At 45.6% G+C, this 20120-nt stretch overlaps 1 protein-coding gene across 2 annotated transcripts in view; it reads left to right on the top strand.

Annotated features, from left to right (window-relative positions):
• Positions 1–20120, top strand: part of DHX30 (DExH-box helicase 30) — a 574174-nt gene that overhangs the window by 374360 nt on the left and 179694 nt on the right. For both annotated transcript variants that reach the window (XM_085628644.1, XM_085628645.1), the window contains 2 exons: positions 6559–6765; positions 10288–10369. In XM_085628644.1, the coding sequence (XP_085484770.1) occupies positions 6559–6765; positions 10288–10369 (289 nt within the window). The remainder of the gene's footprint in view (positions 1–6558; positions 6766–10287; positions 10370–20120) is intronic.

Raw genomic sequence — 20120 nt, forward strand, 5'->3', positions numbered from 1 at the left:
AGGTAAAATGTGATACTGGCAGTGTTGGGATTCGAATCATTGAAGTGCTACACTCTGAACCAAAGCACTCACCCCTGCGTCGTCTTGGCTGCTGCAAGTACATTTTGGCTGCACATTGTGATATAGCCATAGCTTTAAAAGAAGTGTCTTGTAAAGAAATTAATTCAGCTGTATGTCACTGTCATAATACCTTCCCCTCCTGCCCGCCTAATATGGAGACGAGATAGTAAATCATTGCCAATCTTTAATCGCAAGCTACCATGGGATGTAAGTTTACTATTAAGTAACTTCCTGTAACCAATCCTTAAAATACCACAACACATCAGAGAAACAGCCCACTGTCCCAGAGAGGCTTTGCACTGCTAACAGGAGAAATCAATCAATCAATCATTTGTAAAGCGCACTACATACCCGCAAGGGTCTCAAGGCGTGGTGGGGGAGGGGGGGCACTACTGATCGAACAGCCAGGTCTTGAGCATCCTCCTGAAGGTTAGCAGGTCTGTCGTAGGCTCAGTGGGAGGGTGTTCCATGTCTTGGCGGCGAGGTGGGAGAAGGATCACCCGCCGGTGGTTGTTCTTCGGATGCGCAGGACGGTGGCGAGTGAGAGGTCGGCAGAGCGTAGCTGGCGGTTGGGGATGTAGAAGGAGAGCCGTCTGTTGAGGTTGGCTGGGCAGGTCTTGTGGAGTGCTTTGTATGGGTGGATGAGGAGCTTGAAGGATATCCTCTTGTTGACGGGGAGCCAGTGCAGGTTTCTCAAGTGGGGGGTGATGTGGCCTTGTCGTGGTACGTCGAGGATCAGTCGCACCGAGGCGTTTTGGATGCGTTGTAGTCATTTGATGAGCTTGGTCGGGGCTCCCACGTAGAGGGCGTTTCCGTAGTCGAGTCTGCTGCTGACGAGGGCTTGGGTGACTTTCTTTCTTGTAATTGTCGGGATCCATCTGTAGATCTTGCGGAGCATGCGGAGGGTGTTGAAGCAGGAGAAGGAGACGGCGTTGACTTGCTTGGTCATTGAGAGCGTTGAGTCGAGGATGATTCCCAGGTTGCTTGCGTGGTCGGGGCTGCCCCCAGTGCCGTCGCCCACCAGAAGTCGTCCCTGGCTGAGGGGTTGGAGCCGAGGATGATGACCTCCGTCTTGTCCGAGTTCAGCTTCAGGCGGCTGATCTTCATCCAGTCGGCGACGGCCTTCATTCCTTCGTGGAGGTTGGCTTTGGCGATGGTGGGGTCCTTGGTGAGGGAGAGGATCAATTGAGTGTCGTCTGAGTGGGAGATTATGTTGAGGTTGTGCTGTCGGGCGACATGTGCGAGCAGGGCCATGTAAATGTTGAACAGTGTCGGGCTGAGGGAGGATCCCTGGGGTATGCCGTAGATGATCTCTGAGGCTTTGAAACAGAATGGGGGGAGGCGGACGCTCTGGGTTCTGCCGGAGAGGAAGGAGGTGGTCCATTCCAGAGCCTGCGGCGTGCGTGTAGTGGCAGACAGTGTCGAAGGCGGCGGAGAGGTCTAGGAGGATGAGTGCTGCGGTCTCACCGTTGTCCAGCAGGGTCCTGATGTCGGTGGCGGTGATGAGGACAGTCTCGGTGCTGTGGTTGCTGCGGAACCCTGACTGGGAAGGGTCCATGGATTCTGATTTCTTCGAGGTATTGGGTTAGCGGTCTGTTGACGATTTTCTCGATGACCTTGGCCGGAAAGGGGAGCAGAGAGATGGGCCGGAAGTTCTTGAGGTCTCTTGGGTCTGCCTTAGGTTTTTTGAGTAGGGCGTTTATCTCGGCGTGTTTCCAGCTCTCTGGGAAGGTCGCGGTCTCGAGGGAGAGGTTGATGACGTTGGGCAGGTGGGGTGCGATGGAGCTGCTTGCTTTGTTGAAGACGTGGTGCGGGAATGGGTCTGACGGAGAGCGGGAGTGGATTGTACTCATGGTCTTGATGGTGTCGTCGACGCTCACGCTGGCCCGGGCTAGCAGGGGGTCGTGGTCGATGGTGTGTGGAGGGTCTGTTGTGTTGCTGTCTGGGTGTTGAAGCGGTCATGGATGTCTACTATCTTGCGGTGGAAGAAGGTGGCGAGGGAGTCGCACAGGGCTTGCGACGGCGGGATGTCGTTGGTGTGGGAGCTGGGGTTGGAGAGTTCCTTCACGATGTTGAAGAGCTCCTTGCTATTGTGTGCGTTGTTATCGAGGCGGTCTTTGAAGGAGGTCTTCTTGGCCGCCCTGATGAGGTGGTGGTGGTTGCGGATGGCGTCCTTGTGTGCTGCGTGGCTGTCCGGAGTTTGTTCACTGTGCCATTACTTCTCTAGTTTCCGGCAGGCTTGCTTGGAGGCAAGGAGTTCTGGGGTGAACCAGCTGGCCCTCTTGCTGGTGTCTCTGTGGGGGAGAAATGATGATTGATCCATACTTTCAGAGCCTTAGCAAGACCAGGGGAACGCTTGCTGTAGCCGTCTGCGATCGCCACATTTAAATGCATGCAATGAAAACAAAACACTATATCGTGATTGGAGGTAATATCAGCAAGAACCTTATTGCTCAGGGAACAAAGCCTGTAAATAAGGTAAAAAGGATAGAACATTCATCTTAGCAGGATTGCTCTTCTAGCAGACAGTTAAGATGGCAAACACCAGAGCATTAGGTCTCAGTAGAGATGCAGCGCGCACCTGTGCGGTCTAAATATATCAGACTCAAAAGCACGCATATCGAGGCACGGGACCAGTATAAATGAAAATATACTTTGAGGTGCATGAGAAATACCCAAAGTAAAAAGCACAGCAAAACGAGGCGGGTGGGGTGAGGATAAACTAACATGAACCACAGGGTTGCAAGTTTATTAACAAAACTAATTGTGGAGTTGGAGGGGGTAAAGCAGCATACAAAGGGGGAGGTGGGTGAGGATAAAGCCACACAAACTACGAGGGGTAGGGCAGCGATAAAGCAATATGAATAGTTGATGGGTGGGGGGGGGGGTAAAGACACTTGAACAAATGGCGGGTTGAGGAGATAAATAGGAACAACTATAAAGAGGCACCATCAACCATAAAGAAACATTAGCATGTGGAGAGGGGAAAGAAACCCACAGACAATGGTAACAGTACCTGAATCACAGCGCAATAAGCGGAGGGACACTAATTAGGATTAATCCATCTGTTCTTGGTCCATGCCCCACAGAAGAAGCAGGAAGTAGCGTCTAGGCACACACTGGCCAATTAGGAGGCAGCAAAGTAGAGTGACAAGCAAACGAATGGTAAGGCGCCATATTGTACACAGGACGCCTTCGCAAGCGAGAGCGCATGCGCAAGTAGCTCATGTGCTGTCGCAGGCGAAACCTAAACAGGACTCAAGGCAGTGTAGAAGAGAGGTGTAGTGTAAATGCTCTAATTCAAAGTGCATTAAGAATGTGGTGGATAGTTGTGTGAGATAACCACTTTCAAAAAATTTGCTGTGCAAAGTTGGATTTTAGCAGTACGGATTATTAATAAGGCAACAGACCTGAGGCAGAAATTGAGTGCATAACGAAACCACCTTTTACTTCTATTGGGGTTGCCAGAGATTTTAATTTGCACCCCTGTCAATCATGCACAGTGACCAGGGATTCTGTCTCTGAAGGCTTATTTGAACCGCAGGCGCATTTTAAACATTCCTGCCTAGGTGACGCCGCAAATAGCCTTGTTTCCGAGTTCAATTTAATGAACTTAATGGATAGCATTCAGGACCCCCAATATGAGAGAACACCTACATTTGGGGGGAGGTGCCTATTGTACTGGTATTGATTATATTTTTGTTTCTAGCTGCTTTTTCTCTGCACTTTTAGATTTTAAGGTTTTAAGTCATCACACGAGTAATCTTAACCCAGTAACAGTACTATTTCATTAGGATAATACATCACCAGGTCCAATACCCTTGAATAAAGAGCTCCTGACCCCGATGGATCAGGATCGAAGGTTGAGCTCCTTGTGTCAAAACGAATTTGAGATATGTTTGTCCGAAGATGAGTCACCGCACAGCATTTTGGCGTCATTTTTTAATATATGTATGTTTACTATATCCGCACTCAGTAAAACAGCTACATCTTGGGGAACGCACGCAGAAAAATGGTTTGACAACCGGTTCTCCAAAACTCACAAGGATCTTTGGGACCTTTTTCAGGCGAAGCCACGTAACAAAGGAGAGATCAGGAAGGCCAGGGCTGTTTTTAGAATGGTTTGCAAGGAACATAAGGCCCAACTTAAAGAGGAGACATGAAAAAAGTTACTAATTGCTGTTAGGCATTGCAATAGCTCTGCCTTTCAGAACACCGTTAATTCTCCTCTCTTTAGTAACGACCATCTCTCCAATCCGGCCTGCACTATTCCTCCCCAGGCCTGGGTTGACCGTTTTACGGCTATCTATAACCTAGATGAAGAGCCAGTTCCATTAATAGACCACCAGACAGGCGACTTCATTTTTTTCCACCTATCTGAGGTTAGAGCCGCTATCTCCCAATTACCATCTAATATGGCTCCAGGGCCTGACGGGGTTCCAGGGGACCTTTTTAAAAACTGTATTGAATTATGGGCCCTGTTATTGACATCACATCTAAATGCCGCAGCTGCCAGCCCTCTCCCATTAACCTGGTCCAATTCGATAATAGTCCCAGTTTTTAAAAAGGGCAATAGATCAGACCAAGCATGTTTCAGGCCCATCTCCCTCATAGACTCAGAGTTGAAACTCATTGGCCAGATTTTATTAAACCGCCTAGCTGATTGGGCCAAGGACAGAGGCTTTTTAACTGACTTACAATATGGGTTTCGCCCCGGAAGGGGGAGCATAGAGAAAACCTTTACTTATTAACATGTAAATACACTAAGGTTAAAAAGGGGGCAGTCCATCTGGCCTTCATGGACCTTAGCTCTGCCTTCGACCGAGTTAACCGCTCCATGGTCTGGTCCCTGATGGAACAGATGGCCGTAGACCTAGTTTTAAAAAGATTTCTGCATGATTTGCTCACTGACCTTTCAGCCAGCGTCGGGTTTGGCCCCAATGGGGAGTGTACCGAGTAACTTAAATTGCGGCGCGGGGTGCGACAAGGTTGTATTTTAGCCTCTTATTTATCTATTTTTTATATCAATCACATAGAGCAATCCTTGACAGTACCTGGTGTTGACGTTCCTAAAGCAGGAGGTCGTCTTATACCCACCTTGCTCTATGCGGATGACACTGTTTTAATTGCCCGTACAGCTAAAAGCTTACAAAAACTTCTTATTCTTTTTATCAACTTTATGAGCAGCCTTGATTTGTCAACAACTTTCTCCAAGCCCCACGTTATGAAATTTGGGCCCCCCAATACTAAAACGATGAAACATGTTTTTGAAGGCCAACAAGTCAGTCGGTTAGAAAACCTCAAGTATTTGGGGCTTTTACTAGGCTCGGAGTTTAACTAGCACTCACTAATAACCCAGAATATTTTGTCTTTTAATAGGATGACATTCAGCATTAAATATTTCTCCTGTCGGTTCAGACTCACGCACGTCCAGTCGGTCTAGGGAATTTACAGGGCCAAGTGCATCCCCTTAGTGAGCTACGGTAGTGGATTACAGGGTTATGGATGGGTTGCGACTCTCCAAGTAGCTGAAAACAAATTTTTAAGAGGTCTTTTAGGGGTCCCCCAAAGAATACCCTCTGAAATTGTACATGAGGAGTTAAGCTTAGACTTTCTCATCGAACAGCTACGCCTTGTCCCTTTAAAGCTCTGGAACTCGATTTGGTTAAAGGAGGAACTAGTTTAAGTAGATCAATTTTGCAGGGCTGTTTAAAATTGGAAACAACTTCCCTGATCCCGTGGCTGGCGTTTGTGGCAGGTAAATTGCGGCCCCTATGGTGGTCCGATCTGTATGACAATACCTCTGTTTTAATTCATTATGTTGGCAAAATGGCCCCATCTTCGCTTAGGAACAAGCTGGTATCGGAGCACGAGTACCTTGCACTAATGAAACACTCTATGCAGCATGCAATTTTAGTGCAAACTGTTAGCAACATAGAACCATATTTAACCTGGAATATGACACAATATCAACGTCGTCTGTTGACTCATTTCAGGTTGAATTTATTTCCCTGCCTTATCCCTTCTAATGACGGCTGTTTCTCCTACTTGGACCTGCCCCACTGTGATTGTGACCATACAATGATTAACAATACTTTACAGGCCTGCTCTATTGTTTTTTACATCTTCTAACTTCTCCTTCTGTTTGCTTTTTTCTTGTATGTTTTTGGTGGGGGGTTTTATACATGAACGAGTTTGACTATGGCAACCTGTATGTAAATGTTTAGCAATATCCTATGCCTTTTATGATTTTACTATTAAAATCGAATAAAGAACTTTGATGTTGATGAGTGCAGTATCTGTGTCTATATGATTTTACTCATTCTTCTTACAATTCTGTGACATCAGAAAATCCTGATGACAAGTGTTAAGCTTTGGGATCTGCTGTTATTGGAGCCTGATTGTAATTTAGAAGTCTCATGAATGTTTTTTTTTTACTTCATGGTATAAAAAAGAGTTTATAATTGTTTAATGATCATGAAAATAATTTTATTAAAGGTTTCATGCTTGGAAACAACATGGATATCGAAATCTAATGTGATACAACGACGTGGGCGAGCTGGGCGCTGCCAGCCAGGCTTCTCTTACCACCTTTTCACTCGAGACCGGCTCGAGAAAATGGACGATTTTCAAGTTCCTGAAATCCTCCGCACACCGCTGGAGAACCTAGTTGTTCAGGCCAAGATTCATATGCCTGAAATGACAGTAAGTAGTCTAGCCTTTGCAATAAATGTATTTTTCACACTCGATTTTTATGTTTTTTTAAGCTCTATTTATTGATTTTTGTTTTTTTATTATATTGTTAAGGTTGAGTTATACAGCAATTCAAGTATGATAATTTTAATAACACACATGCAAGCTCACTTTGAAGAGACCCTCAGGCTTCTTATGCAGTCTGGGGTGTACCTTCCAGTGTGTCCACTTATTAGTACCTTTACTTAAAGCCTTAAACCTTAACTATCCAACCTAAAACGTAATGCCACCGGATGCCTAGTTTCATTTCCATTTCTTTCGAAGTTATTAGTTCTGCCATTAACAAAAGCAGCCAGTGTCCTTCAGCTTTTTCCCCACCTATTGTGTTAGTGTCCATATCTCCCACCATTGCGTTCCCAGTACTTAATTAGTGCAGGGGTTACTCTTCAGACTCATCAAATTAATTCAATATCTCCACCAAGAGATCTGAAATCGTCGACTGTCTCTTCATCCTGCATGGCTATCCACTCTTTCCACCATGCTTTTCTACCTGCTATGGGTCCGACCTAATGGCGAGGACCAGTACATCACTATAGTTCCCTTGGCTGTTACTAGGGCCAGGTCCAGAAACGTGGTGCCCACTGTCTGGCCTTTGGGCAAGCATCAGGTTAGCAAGCATAATTCCAAGTTATGAAATTGCGCCCTGTCTAATGCTCTTTCCATTTCAGCAGTGACCCACCCAAAGCGGGCTATTATAGGGCAACTCCAGCCCATATGCAGGAAGTCAGCATCCACTAGTGCGCAGCTGAAGCACATTTTATCTTTAGTTCCCTCAACAATGTTTACCTTGTGGGATGTTTGGTAAATAATATCCAGGTAGTTAAATTGTGTATAGTTGAATCTAGTTTTCCTGAAGAGTCTATTTGGGTGTTCCAGAATCATATCCCATTCTTTATCCCTTAGGTCTCTACCTGGTTTCCACTCTCAGCTAGTTGGCAGACATGTCAAGCTATATTTAATCATTGTAGAGCCAGGATATCAGTCTACAGTCACTCACAAAGGTGAGGAGAGACTGCAGCACCACAAGGGTTTGTGGCTCCAATGTGCCCATTCCATCTTTTTTTGTTTAAATCCTTCTTATTGTTTTTGTTTCTTTTGATGAACACACACAAGTGAAGCACACTACAACCACAGCATATAGCCCATGCCTTCTTTATTGATTGAACCACTGCTCCATACGTCATGAACTGAGCCCCTGGTAGACTATCCTCCTCCAGTATGAAGGTAGGCTTTGAATTACCCCAGGTTCATAACCGTAATCTGTGGCGAGTATTCCTGTTTCCATCCAATCCCACACCCTTTCGAGCACTGAAGAACCGCCACCCTGGTGGTAGGAAGGCCCACCAGGGGCATGGTTGGAGCATATGTCTGACATAACCTGGTTCTCTTAAATAAACTCCTCCACCTGTGTAGGGCAATTCTGAGAAGTTTTAAGTTTCCTCATCTTGCGGTGTGAGGATCCTATCAGCATTTCAACCAGTGCTACCTCCTATTATGATTCACCTATGACCCTTTACTCTTCTAGCTTTATCGTGTAAAGATACTTAACCAGCCATTAGATTTGAGGTGCCAGGAAGCACAGTTCCTAATCGGCTACCCCCTACCCTGAAGCTACAGAAGCAGGTTGTCTCCATATAGCAAGTTTACATGCTCTCCTTTTCTTAGGGGAATGCCCCCCTTCCATCCAAATGATGCTTGTAATGGTTTCTACTGCTAATGCAAATAGCATTGGAGAAAGGGAACACCTCCACCTAGTGTCCCTGAATATTGTATATGCCCTGGATTTGCTTTGACCCGTAATCACTCTTATCTGGGAGTCTCCATATGGTAGTGTAATCAGTTGTACATTCCCGAAATTCATGCATTTCATAATGGATCATAAATATTCTGAGTATAATGTTTCAAATGCTTTTTCTAAGTCTGTTGAGAAAAGCACTGCCTTCTGATACTGTGGCTTTGTAGTTTTTCTTTAAGATCTTGAATAGTTTCCTGATACTTAAAAAAGGATTGATTTTTGGGACTGAATCTATTTTGGTCATTATGGACTAGTTCTTGTAGGTGACCAGCCAAAACTATGCTAGGAATTTTATAATCCAAAGCAAGCATGGAGAGTGTCCTGTAGAAGGACACATCTTGGTTGTCCGTTTGTAGTTTAGGGATGGATACTAATAAGGCCTCTTTTGTGGTGGTGAGTAATGTACCCCATTCCAGTGCACCTGCATACATCTCTGCAAGACATTGTGCTATAAGAAAAGCATACATCTGGTAGAATTTGGCTCTTGAGCCTTCTCTTCCTGGCATTGAGAGTTGCTGTTATCCCTACCTTGGTTATAGTTACTCCCTGTGTCCCCTTAACCTCCTTGGACACCTGTTGAAGTTCGGATGTATCAAGGTAGGACTCTTTATCACCCTCTAGGGCCTGTACTTCTGTAGTTTACAATTCTGAATAGTGCTGGAAGACATTGTCTCACTGTGAATGCATTAGTGATTTGGCTGGGCTCCTTATTTGCATGATGGGGGTTCCCCTGCCCTCTATTTGTATCAACCATGAAAGTAACCTACCAACTTTGACTCTCTCCACATGATTGTTTTAGTAAAATATTCCTTGTGGTGGAGAGAACACAGCTCCAGAGAAGCGGCATATTTTTCTTTTTTATCCAATAAGCTGTGTACCATTAAGGGATTTACTACTGCTTCCCCTCCATTGCAGGGATGGTTATGTCCATTACAGTTAATTTTCCCTCTAGGGTTTTCTTAACCCTGTTGGCTAATGTAATGTCCCCGGACTACTACTTTGAAGGCCTCCCATTCAATGGCTACATGCACAGTTGTGCTGTGGTTTTGTTGGAAGTATACCCTTATTACTTCAGCTAGTCGGTCTGTAAATGTTGGGTCATGTAGAAAGGAAACCAGAAGTTTGCAGGTCGGAATAGGGGATGTTTAACACTCCTACCACACTGTCAGTAGAAGCAGATTATGCTCTGACAGTGTGCAGCGTAGGTAGTCTACATGTAGAAATACATTATTGAGTCTTACTCAGAATTTGGTTTAATTTTAGGTTTTACCACGTTGCCCTCTTCTGCTGCAGGAACAGCTAAGATTAATTTTCAATCGTTATCTTATTTTGTCTCTTCATGAAAATGAATTGCTCCTACATTGGCACTCTTGTTGATGTTGCCTCCAACTGAATTGAGTCCATGTCTTGCTATTTCACTGATTAAAAAAAAAAAAAAAAAAAAAAAATTATACACAGAGTGCCATTTTTGAGATCTCAAGTTAAGTCTAGCAGCATGACGGTATTATTGTTGAGCGTTTTTTACCACATGATATGTCTAGGCTCAGTATGGGCTTGGCTCCTGCACTTGTTCCCTGCCTTTAGAAGCCTGCCCCATAGGTTTTAAAACGGCATATGATGTTTGTCCCTACCTTTCTTTATCAGATTGGCTTCATGTGAATTTGTTTAATCTATTTCAGGCAGTCGAATTTCTCTCCAAGGCGCTGGAGAGCCCAGACATTCGTGCAGTTAATGACGCTGTGAGGCTTCTGCAGGAGATTGGTGAGTATGTATTGAAAGCTCTGCAAGCAAGTGAATCATTTCATCAGGTAGAGTTAGACCCTCTTTTGTCCCTGGATGATTTGAGGGGTGCAAGTTGTCAGAAGAGTTAATTGGGCAACTTATTACATCAGCAACTGTAGTGCACAGGATCATTTTCTGTATTGTGAGTTATACTTGGAAAACCTAGATAGGGAGCAGTTTGTCCTATGGGTTGTTGAACAGTTTATGATTAGAATATGAAAAGAGGTCGTAGAAGAAAGAATGGTGTAGCTATCTTCATATACTTCACCCAGGGCGTAAAGGAGCAGGGAGTTTTCTGAGATAGGAAATGTCCCTTGAAGAGATTATGCTCCTTTCTGAAGAGAAATAGTGTTCTCTTCCAGGGGATCCTCATCAAAGTCATAAGCACTGAATATTCCCGCCCATGTGCGGGGACCCCGGAAATAATAAAAATATATATGTAAAAAACATACATATATACAGCTCTGTATATGTATAAACATATATCATTTTTTCCAAGCAAATGCAGCCCCTAAAAAAGAAAGGCTAGGCAATGTATAAATACATATCCAATAAAACATATAGGTATAATAAAACACCTAAATCTTTTTTTTTTTTTTTTTTAATGAGGTAAACACTCATGAGAAAGCAACAAAAAAAAGAGAAAAACTGTGGGAAACACAGATCCACAACACATTGCTAGCCTGCAGGCTGCATTGCAATACAATACCATAGAGACTAAAAAGCCCTGTATAGGTAAAAACTGGCACCGTGCCTTTAAGGCAGCCCTGGCTTCCATATCCCATCATGCCTCAGGGGTGACAGTTAGGTCAGTTGTTCTTTCCGGCTCCTTCAGTCAGGACCCTGGAATTCAGCTCTCTTCTTTTTTGACTCTTTAGTCAAGAATTATTACAACTTAAAGATTTTTTGGACTTCTTCTTATAACATCTGAGAGGAAGTTAGTATCCTGTGTTTTTCTGACTGATTTTTTTTGCTATTTTGTCAGAAAAATGCCTTCTTTATTTATTCCATGTCCATCTTGTGGAAAAAAGAAGGCTGCTTCAGACACACATGAGGTGTGTATTATCTGTCTGCCGGACTCTCACTCTCCAGCAACATGCCATCTTTGTAAAGACCTTTCCAAAAGGACTTTAAAGGAGAGGGAGAGGATTAGACTGTACGGCTTAGCAGAACGGTCGACGTCGAAGCAGTTGGTCCCTGTTTGCTCCCCATCGACGTCGGGCTCGGCGTCGAAGACTCCAGCGGCGGGATCGTCGCTGAGAGGTGAGGAGTCAAGGGGAAGTCATGCTGCAAAGAGAAAATCATCGTCTACTTTAGATTCAGCGTAGAAGCGGATGCGTTCGAAGTCGACGGCGTCTAAAAGATCGGCGTCGAGGACTCGGCGCCACAGTTCAACGTCGAAAAAGCATCTGTCGACGTCAAGAGAGGATCGATCGACGTCTGCACAGAGATATCGTTCGTCGTCGAAGGAAAGACATCGTTCGACGTCGAGGTCTGCGAGACATCAGTCGACGTCGCAAGAAGTACGTAGGCGATCTACACAGTCAACGTCGAGACCAAGATCGCCGTCAAAATCAAGATCGCCGTCGAGGAAACATCGTTCGTCGGCGAAGAGGCTTTCGACGTCGTCGGAGCATTCGACGTCGAGACAGAAGTCTCCGCCAAGAACGACGGCGAGGCAGACGCCTCCGTCGGAGTCGACGTCGAGGCAGGCGCCTCCGTCGGAGTCGACGTCGAGGCAGGCGCCTCCGTCAAGGCCGACGTCGAGGCAGGCGCCTCCGTCAAGGCCGACGTCGAGGCAGGGGCCTCCGTCGGAGTCGACGTCGAGGCAGATGCCTCCGTCAAGACCGACGTCGAGGCAGGGGCCTCCGTCGGAGTCGACGTCGAGGCAGATGCCTCCGTTGGAGTCGACGTCGAGGCAGGTGCCTCCGTCCTCACAGGTCTCCAAAGCTTTGGAGAGGTACATAAGGCCTCCGTCGAAGATGATCTCGACGTCGAGACAAGAAGCTCTGAGCTTCGAGGATTCGAGTCCAAGATCTCCGGTGATAGGCCTATCACCGTCGAGGCAGCCCTCTGCTGAGGGTACGCAGGAGGTGTCACATGTTCGCTTTACGATTCGACCAGTCTCAAGGCGCAAATCCCCTCATAGACTGATATATACAACTCCTGAGTCACCGCGTCCTATATCTATCTCGCCTTCAGGATCAGAGGGCTCAAGTTCAAGATCCGAATCACCAGAGCTTGTGCATCAATCTCCAGTACCTGCAAGAGAGGAAAGTTTGCAGGAAGAGGACAATGCGGTACCTCAGAGTCCCGTAAGGGAGATGCCTCAGGACTCTGCTATGCCTGACGCAGTAAGGGCATCACTAACAAGATTAAGGGGCATTGAATTCCCAGCGAGACCGATCAGACCAAGTTCTCGGGGAAGAGAATCTCGAGGTCACTCTCGAACACCAAGAAGGTGATCCAGGTCTTCCTCCCGCAGAAGAGAGTCGACCAGATCAGAGAGAAGGCGCCGTAGGACCCCTTCTACCTCCCCTTCTTCTAGATCATCCAGAAGGGATTATTCACCGACACTCTCGGAGACTCCACCCTCTCGGGTATCTCCGGTGGATGATATTTCTACGTTTCAGGAAGTGTTGTGTAGAGGAGCTGCAAAATTAAATATCCCTATGCCGGTTCAGGAGACCACTTCATCCATAATCTTTGAAACTCTTCATGAACGCACAGTGTCACGCCCGTTATTGCCGTTAGTCCCTGGTTTGTTGCAACCAGTAATGGATATTTTTCTCACGCCAGCAACCACCAAAACGGCGCCGGCGAGGATTCTAAAAAAGTACCGTCCAGCTCCGGAGGATCCTCTATTTCTAAGATCAGATCCTCCACCGGACTCTGTCATCACCGCCGCTGCCAGGAAGACACATGCAGTAGCTGGGTCTTCAACGGTGCCACCAGATAAAGACAGTAAGACGCAAGACTCCTGGGGGAGGAAAGTTTGCGGCTCAGCATCCTCGAGCTTAAAGGTGGCCAGTGCCTCAGCGCTTCTGGGGCGCTATGATAGATCATTATGGGACTCTCTTCAGAGGTTCATTGACAAAGTTCCATCAGAGGACAGACGGGACTTTGAAGAAATTTTGCATGAGGGAAGTCTGGTTTCTAACCAGGTCATAAGTGCAGCGGCGGACGGGGCAACACTGGCAGCGCATGAATATGCACACGGGATCACAGCCAGAAGATCATCTTGGCTTAGATTGACGGCCTTGAAACCGGAAGCGCAGGCAAGAATTCTAAATCTGCCTTTCTCCGGTAGTTCTCTTTTTGGGTCCCATGCAGACGAAGAAATGGCCTGTATGAAGGCATAGCTGGAGACCATGAAAGCCGTCGGGCTTGAAAAGAGAAAAGAGTTTCGACGCCGCAAGGGAAATGACAGGCGCAATTACCAACAGAGGGTTCAAACCCCTCATTGGCAAAATAACCAGGACCAGCAAGGTCAAAAGAAACAGCAATACCAGTCCCGCAAACCATCCAGGGGACGGGGTAACAACAGGCAGTCTAATGCTGGAAACAAAGCTCCGGGGAAGCAATGAGAAGCCGCTTCCTCCGATGCTGTCCACCGCTCCGGTGGGAGGAAGTGTTGCACATCATCTTCCAGAGTGGCAATCCATCACAAAGGACAAGTGGGTCCTGAATATACTGCGTCATGGGTACTCACTTCGTTTCAGAAGTCACCCCCCATCAATTCCTCCTGTCAATTCATCCCAGCATCTGAAGCAGCTCAGAGAAGAGGTAGCGACGCTTCTACTCAAATCTGCAATAGAAAAGGTGCCCAAAAACCAAAGAGGAAAGGGAGTTTACTCCAGATACTTTCTCATTCAAAAGAGGAGTGTGAAGGCAGAGTTCAGACCCATTTTAGACCTACGGATACTGAACAAACACATAAGAAAGGAAAAATTTTGCATGCTGGCGCTCCACCAAATATATCCTCTTCTCCGGATGGGCGATTGGATGTGTTCGCTGGACCTTCAGGACGCATATTTCCATATTCCCATCCTGCGGGATCATCGAAAATTTCTCAGGTTTGTGGTAGGCAACTCTCACTATCAGTTCAAAGTCCTCCCATTTGGCCTGAAGTCAGCTCCTCGAGTATTCACAAAATGCGTGGCAGTAGTAGCGGCTGCTCTGAGGCGCGCAGGAATCTTCGTCTATCCCTACCTAGACGACTGGCTAATAAAGGGCTCATCGCCTCAGAATGTGCGGTCACAGCTGTCGCTATGCCTGAACTTGTGTCGCAAGTTGGGTCTCAGAGTGAATGCCAAAAAGTCCAATTTTTCACCAACGCAGAGGATCCACTACCTGGGTGCAACTATAGACTCCGGAGTGGGAAAAGTGTTTCCTTCGGAGGAAAGACAGTCATCCATTATTCTAAAAGGCAGGCAGATTATAACCAACAATCTGTCGTCGGCAAGGCAAATCTCATCTCTGCTAGGGGCCATGGCATCCTGCATTTTCCTAGTGCCCAATGCCAGGCTAAGGATGCGTCCTCTCCAGCAAGATCTCGAGGACAAATGGGATCAAAGGAACTCCCTGTGGGAAGAAAAAGTTTGCCTCTCCTCTGCAGCCAAGCAGTCAGTCAAGTGATGGCTGAAGCCAATGAATCTACAAGTGGGGATCCCCTTCCATCAAGAGCCCCCAACTCAGACCTTAATCACCGACGCATCCCTTCAGGGATGGGGTGCGCATTTTGGGTCTCTGCAAACTCAGGGACAGTGGTCCAGCAGCGAGCAGTTGTACCACATCAACATGCTGGAGCTCAGGGCAGTCCACCTAGCCCTCAAAGCGTTCCTGCCTGCGATCACAACGAGTACCATTCTAGTGCAGACGGACAATACCACCACAATGTACTACCTGAACAAGCAGGGGGGTACTCGATCCAGGACGCTCTCGCTGGAAGCTCAGTCCCTGTGGCACTGGATCCTAGCAAGGAACATCTCATTGAAAGCGGTGCACCTACCAGGAGAGCTCAACGTGCAAGCGGACTTACTCAGTCGGCATTTTCAAGAACCAGAGGACTGGGTAATAAACGACGAGGTGTTAGAAGACATCTTCGGGGAATGGGGGCGTCCGCAAGTGGACCTCTTCGCGGACGAGCAAAACACAAAATGCCGAGGCTTCGCCTCAAGATACCATCGACCAGGATCCCTAGGGAATGCCCTTTTGATCAATTGGTCAATGACATTTGTGTACGCTTTTCCACCTCTCCCACTAATCCCCAAGGTGGTGACCAAGTTGCAGAATTCATCAGCCAAGATGATACTCATAGCACCGGACTGGCCGAGGCAGTGGTGGTACACGGATCTCCTACACATGTCGATCCGCCCCCACAAGCGGCTGCCGTGCAGGCCGGACTTGTTGTCCAAGATGCGGGTGAAGATTTACCATCCCAGCCTTCCCTCGCTGAGCTTAACAGCATGGCTCCTGAAGTCCTCCAGTATGGCCATCTGAACCTCCCTCAAGAGTGTATGTCCATACTGAAGGAAGCCAGGAGGCCTTCGACAAGACACTCCTACTTCTGTAAGTGGAAAAGGTTTTATATATGGTGTGCTCAGCATCATTATGATCCGACTAAATGCCAGGAGGATGTAATTTTGCCCTATCTTCTACATTTAGCGAGGGCAGGGTTGAAATTTTCATCCATAAAGGTTCACCTAGCAGCCATAACAGCATACAGGCGTTCGCCTTCACAGCAGTCATTTTTTAAGGTGCAGGTGGTGAAGGATTTCTTGCAAGGTCTCAAGAAGGTCTATCCCCCTGTTAGACCTCCCTCTCCTTCCTGGGAGCTAAACTTGGTTCTGTCAAGGCTCATGGGTTCTCCCTTTGAGCCTATTCATAAGGCTACCCTACAGCACCTCACATGGAAGACAGCCTTTTTAATAGCCATCACTTCAGCACGGAGGGTCAGTGAGATACAGGCCCTCTGTTCTAAAGAACCCTACACTACGTTTCATCTCAATAGGGTAGTGATGAGAACTCATCCCTCGTTCCTTCCTAAGGTGGTATCGGAGTTTCATGTAAACCAAACCATCTCCTTACCAACCTTTTTTCCCAACCCCTCCTCTCCGGCAGAGAGGGCGTTGCATTCTCTAGATGTCAAAAGGGTCCTAAAATTCTATCTAGATAGGACTAAGAATGTCAGGAAATCTGATCAACTGTTTGTGAACTATGGGGTTGTCCGTATGGGCTTTGCTGCATCTAAACGTTCCATTGCTAGGTGGATTGTTTCATGTATTACATTGGCCTACCAACTGGCTCAGAAACCATTGGGGACGCGCCCTAAAGCTCATTCGACAAGAGGAAAAGCGGCTACCGCTGCTTTTCTCAATAATGTCCCACTCTCCGAGATCTGCAAGGCAGCCACTTGGAGATCTGTCCACACCTTTACCAGACACTATTGTCTGGACTCGGACACCAGAGCAGACACTCAAGTAGGACAAGCCTCCTTGAGGAATCTGTTCCATACATAATCATTTTCATGATTCTCTTTCTCCATGTGTGGTACAATCTTTTTTTCATTTGCCTGCAGGTGGAAGGTGAGCTTGCTACTCTATTCAGTGCTTATGACTATTGAAGAGGATCCCCTGGAAGAGAAGGGTAAGTTACTTACCTGTAATCCTAGTTCTCTTCCAGGGGTATCCTCATCAAAGTCATAAGCAACCCACCCACCTCCCCAGGCAAATGAGAAGAAGTGTATTATTCACTATGGAAAGGATATATCTTTGTGTTTAGGACTACGGTCCCGCAAAGAACAACTGACCTAACTGTCACCCCTGAGGCATGATGGGATATGGAAGCCAGGGCTGCCTTAAAGGCACGGTGCCAGTTTTTACCTATACAGGGCTTTTTAGTCTCTATGGTATTGTATTGCAATGCAGCCTGCAGGCTAGCAATGTGTTGTGGATCTGTGTTTCCCACAGTTTTTCTCTTTTTTTTTTTTTGCTTTCTCATGAGTGTTTACCTCATTAAAAAAAAAAAAAAAAAAGAGATTTAGGCGTTTTATTATACCTATATGTTTTATTGGATATGTATTTATACATTGCCTAGCCTTTCTTTTTTAGGGGCTGCATTTGCTTTGAAAAAATGATATATGTTTATACATATACAGAGCTGTATATATGTATGTTTTTTACATGTATATTTTTATTATTTCCGGGGTCCCCGCACATGGGCGGGAATATTCAGTGCTTATGACTTTGATGAGGATACCCCTGGAAGAGAACTAGGATTACAGGTAAGTAACTTACCCAACCTGAACTTGGGTTTAATGTTTGAACTGGCTTCTCTTTTGGGCCTTTTGTTGATGAACTTCCTTTATGAATTTCAGATGTTGTCATAACTTTGTGTGTGACATTAACCTCTTTCGATGGCATGTTTTTCTGTTGAAATGTTATTATCTTGTATGTGACACTGTAGGGGCAGCTTGCATATGTCCATTAAGGTGGAAGGTATGTGTTTGTAAGTCATTAGCCCTTTAATAAGGCAAGCAGCAATATATAAGACTCTGTTCAGTAGAACAGAGAAGAATGGAGGATGTAGCCAAGTATGCTGTTCCCATCACCCAGGTGCAGAAGATCACATGCCTGGACTGTAGTTTTGAAGTTTGAGTCTGGTAAATCATGGCTTGTCTGGGCCTAAATTGTAAATGGTATGAGTCACTTGGTTTTGCTTCTGGTCTTCAATCTACACTTTGGAGGCGTTCATACTTATCCTGATCATGAACAGAATGAAGATTCTCACTCCCAATGAAGATTGCCAATAACACTAGATGACAGGATGAATTCTTTAATTATTAATTAAGTCACCGGTAGCTGTAAGAATGTGGAGGTGCCCACCTGGATGAGTTACCAGTTTGATAGGGAGTAGAACCCGTGTATTATTGTCATCAAACCCCATGTGTGTGGACAGGATGTTGATCAGGGCTTAATGGCAAGACTGTATCAAAGGCAGTCAAGAGGTCAGTACAAAGTAGAATGGCCTGCATAACTGATGTGCAGCAACATAGTAAAAAATCGGGCTAGTAGTCATAGAGGATGGAGTTTGTATTTTGTTGGCTCTAATAACTGGTATCTTCTTTATCATTTTCCCAAGAAATTGGCAGGTGTGTGATGTGTTTGTTGTTAGCAAGTTTGGGTTAAGACATTTTTGTGCCTACAGTATAGTATCTGTTCAGTTTTATGTGCTGAGGAAAATGGCTGGTGCATGCTATTTGATGTAGTTAAACAGCGCTAGTGCTTTTACGTAGAGAGATTTCATTATTGTGCATGAGAAGATGCCATCCTCATATGTGATGGCTTTGAGGGTGTTGGAGTTTTAAACAAGGTCTTTATTATGAGGTCCACTTTAATCTGTTGCATGGAGGGAAGGGAGATACAGTAGTAGCTTATTTGTTGCAATCATTGTGGTGCCTGAACTTGTCTTTTTTTCTCAGAAGAATTGATTGATGGCCGTTGGACCTATCTGTTGTTTAGACTGTTGTTTGTCATCTACAGTGGTTAACTTGTTGTATGTGGATTTGGCTACGGTGATTTGTCCGCATCATGGAGAGTTTCAATCTTGTGATGTCTTCTTGGTGTTTGGTTTTGTTCCATTTCTTTTTACTCTAGCTTTGCTTTCAGAGAATTCTGAGGTGTACCCCATGGGGTATCACACCATTGCGATACATCCAGGCCATGGTGCACTAGTCCTATTAAAATATCAGGCCACCAGTATTACAGTCCTAATAAACATAAACACTAAAATCAAGCAGCAAGGAGATAAACAATTTTGCACATGCAATGTTGAAGTATTTGGAATAGAAAGGTGCATGAATTTTTCATAACCATATCCAAGGTTTGTTTTCTATTTTATGTCAATTGACTTGAAAGAAGATGTAACCAAAACCACATTTAGATAAATATCTGCAGAGAAAAACACTTAAATCGACACAAAAGGCCATACATTTTGAAAAACACTAATATTTTGCCTTTTAGCAACAAGTCAGCATGAACGGTTTAACGTGAAGTCATGCATGTGTTCCCATAACTGGGCAACTGACTGGTAAAGGGAATTCATTTCAGCAGTTCAAACCCAGTAGAAGCAGAGCCATTCAGTTACTATGCCAGTTAGGCCTTCACAGTCCGCTTACAGAAGAAGCCTGCAATCCCAATGCAGCAGAAAGCATTTCTGGTGTCCGATATAGACACTAAACGTAATCACCATTGCAACAGGATAGAAGATTATGGCTTTTAAGAACAACATTCCTATTTACCAGATGTCACAATATCTGACTCGAGTCTGTGATGAGATTAACATTGATCACATTTTGTATTTACTCTGTACACTACACTCATCTACAAAGCAGGCTAAGTCGAGAGTTTCTTCCAAATCAAGGAGCACCATCGATACAGAAGTGGGAGAAGCTAGTGATTGTAAATGACAAGGTAGCAAAAACTCTGCAGTGGTAGGTCATGTACAGGTTGACAGTAGAAAGACATTTTACAGATGTTGTCCAAACTGTGAGGATTGCAACAAATTCCTGTTAAACATGTTGGAAGACTCAAAAGTTAACCATATCTTCGAGTTCAAGACAATGTATCTAGCTAAAATGTTTTCTTCACTTCATTTGAAGGGACAGTGGCACAAATGTTTACCTGAAGACTCGTGTGGTGGTGTAATCACCCATAACTTGTCGTACAAT

Source organism: Triturus cristatus, chromosome 10 (genome assembly GCF_964204655.1).
Source record: "Triturus cristatus chromosome 10, aTriCri1.1, whole genome shotgun sequence".
In the NCBI taxonomy this organism is placed as follows: domain Eukaryota; kingdom Metazoa; phylum Chordata; class Amphibia; order Caudata; family Salamandridae; genus Triturus; species Triturus cristatus.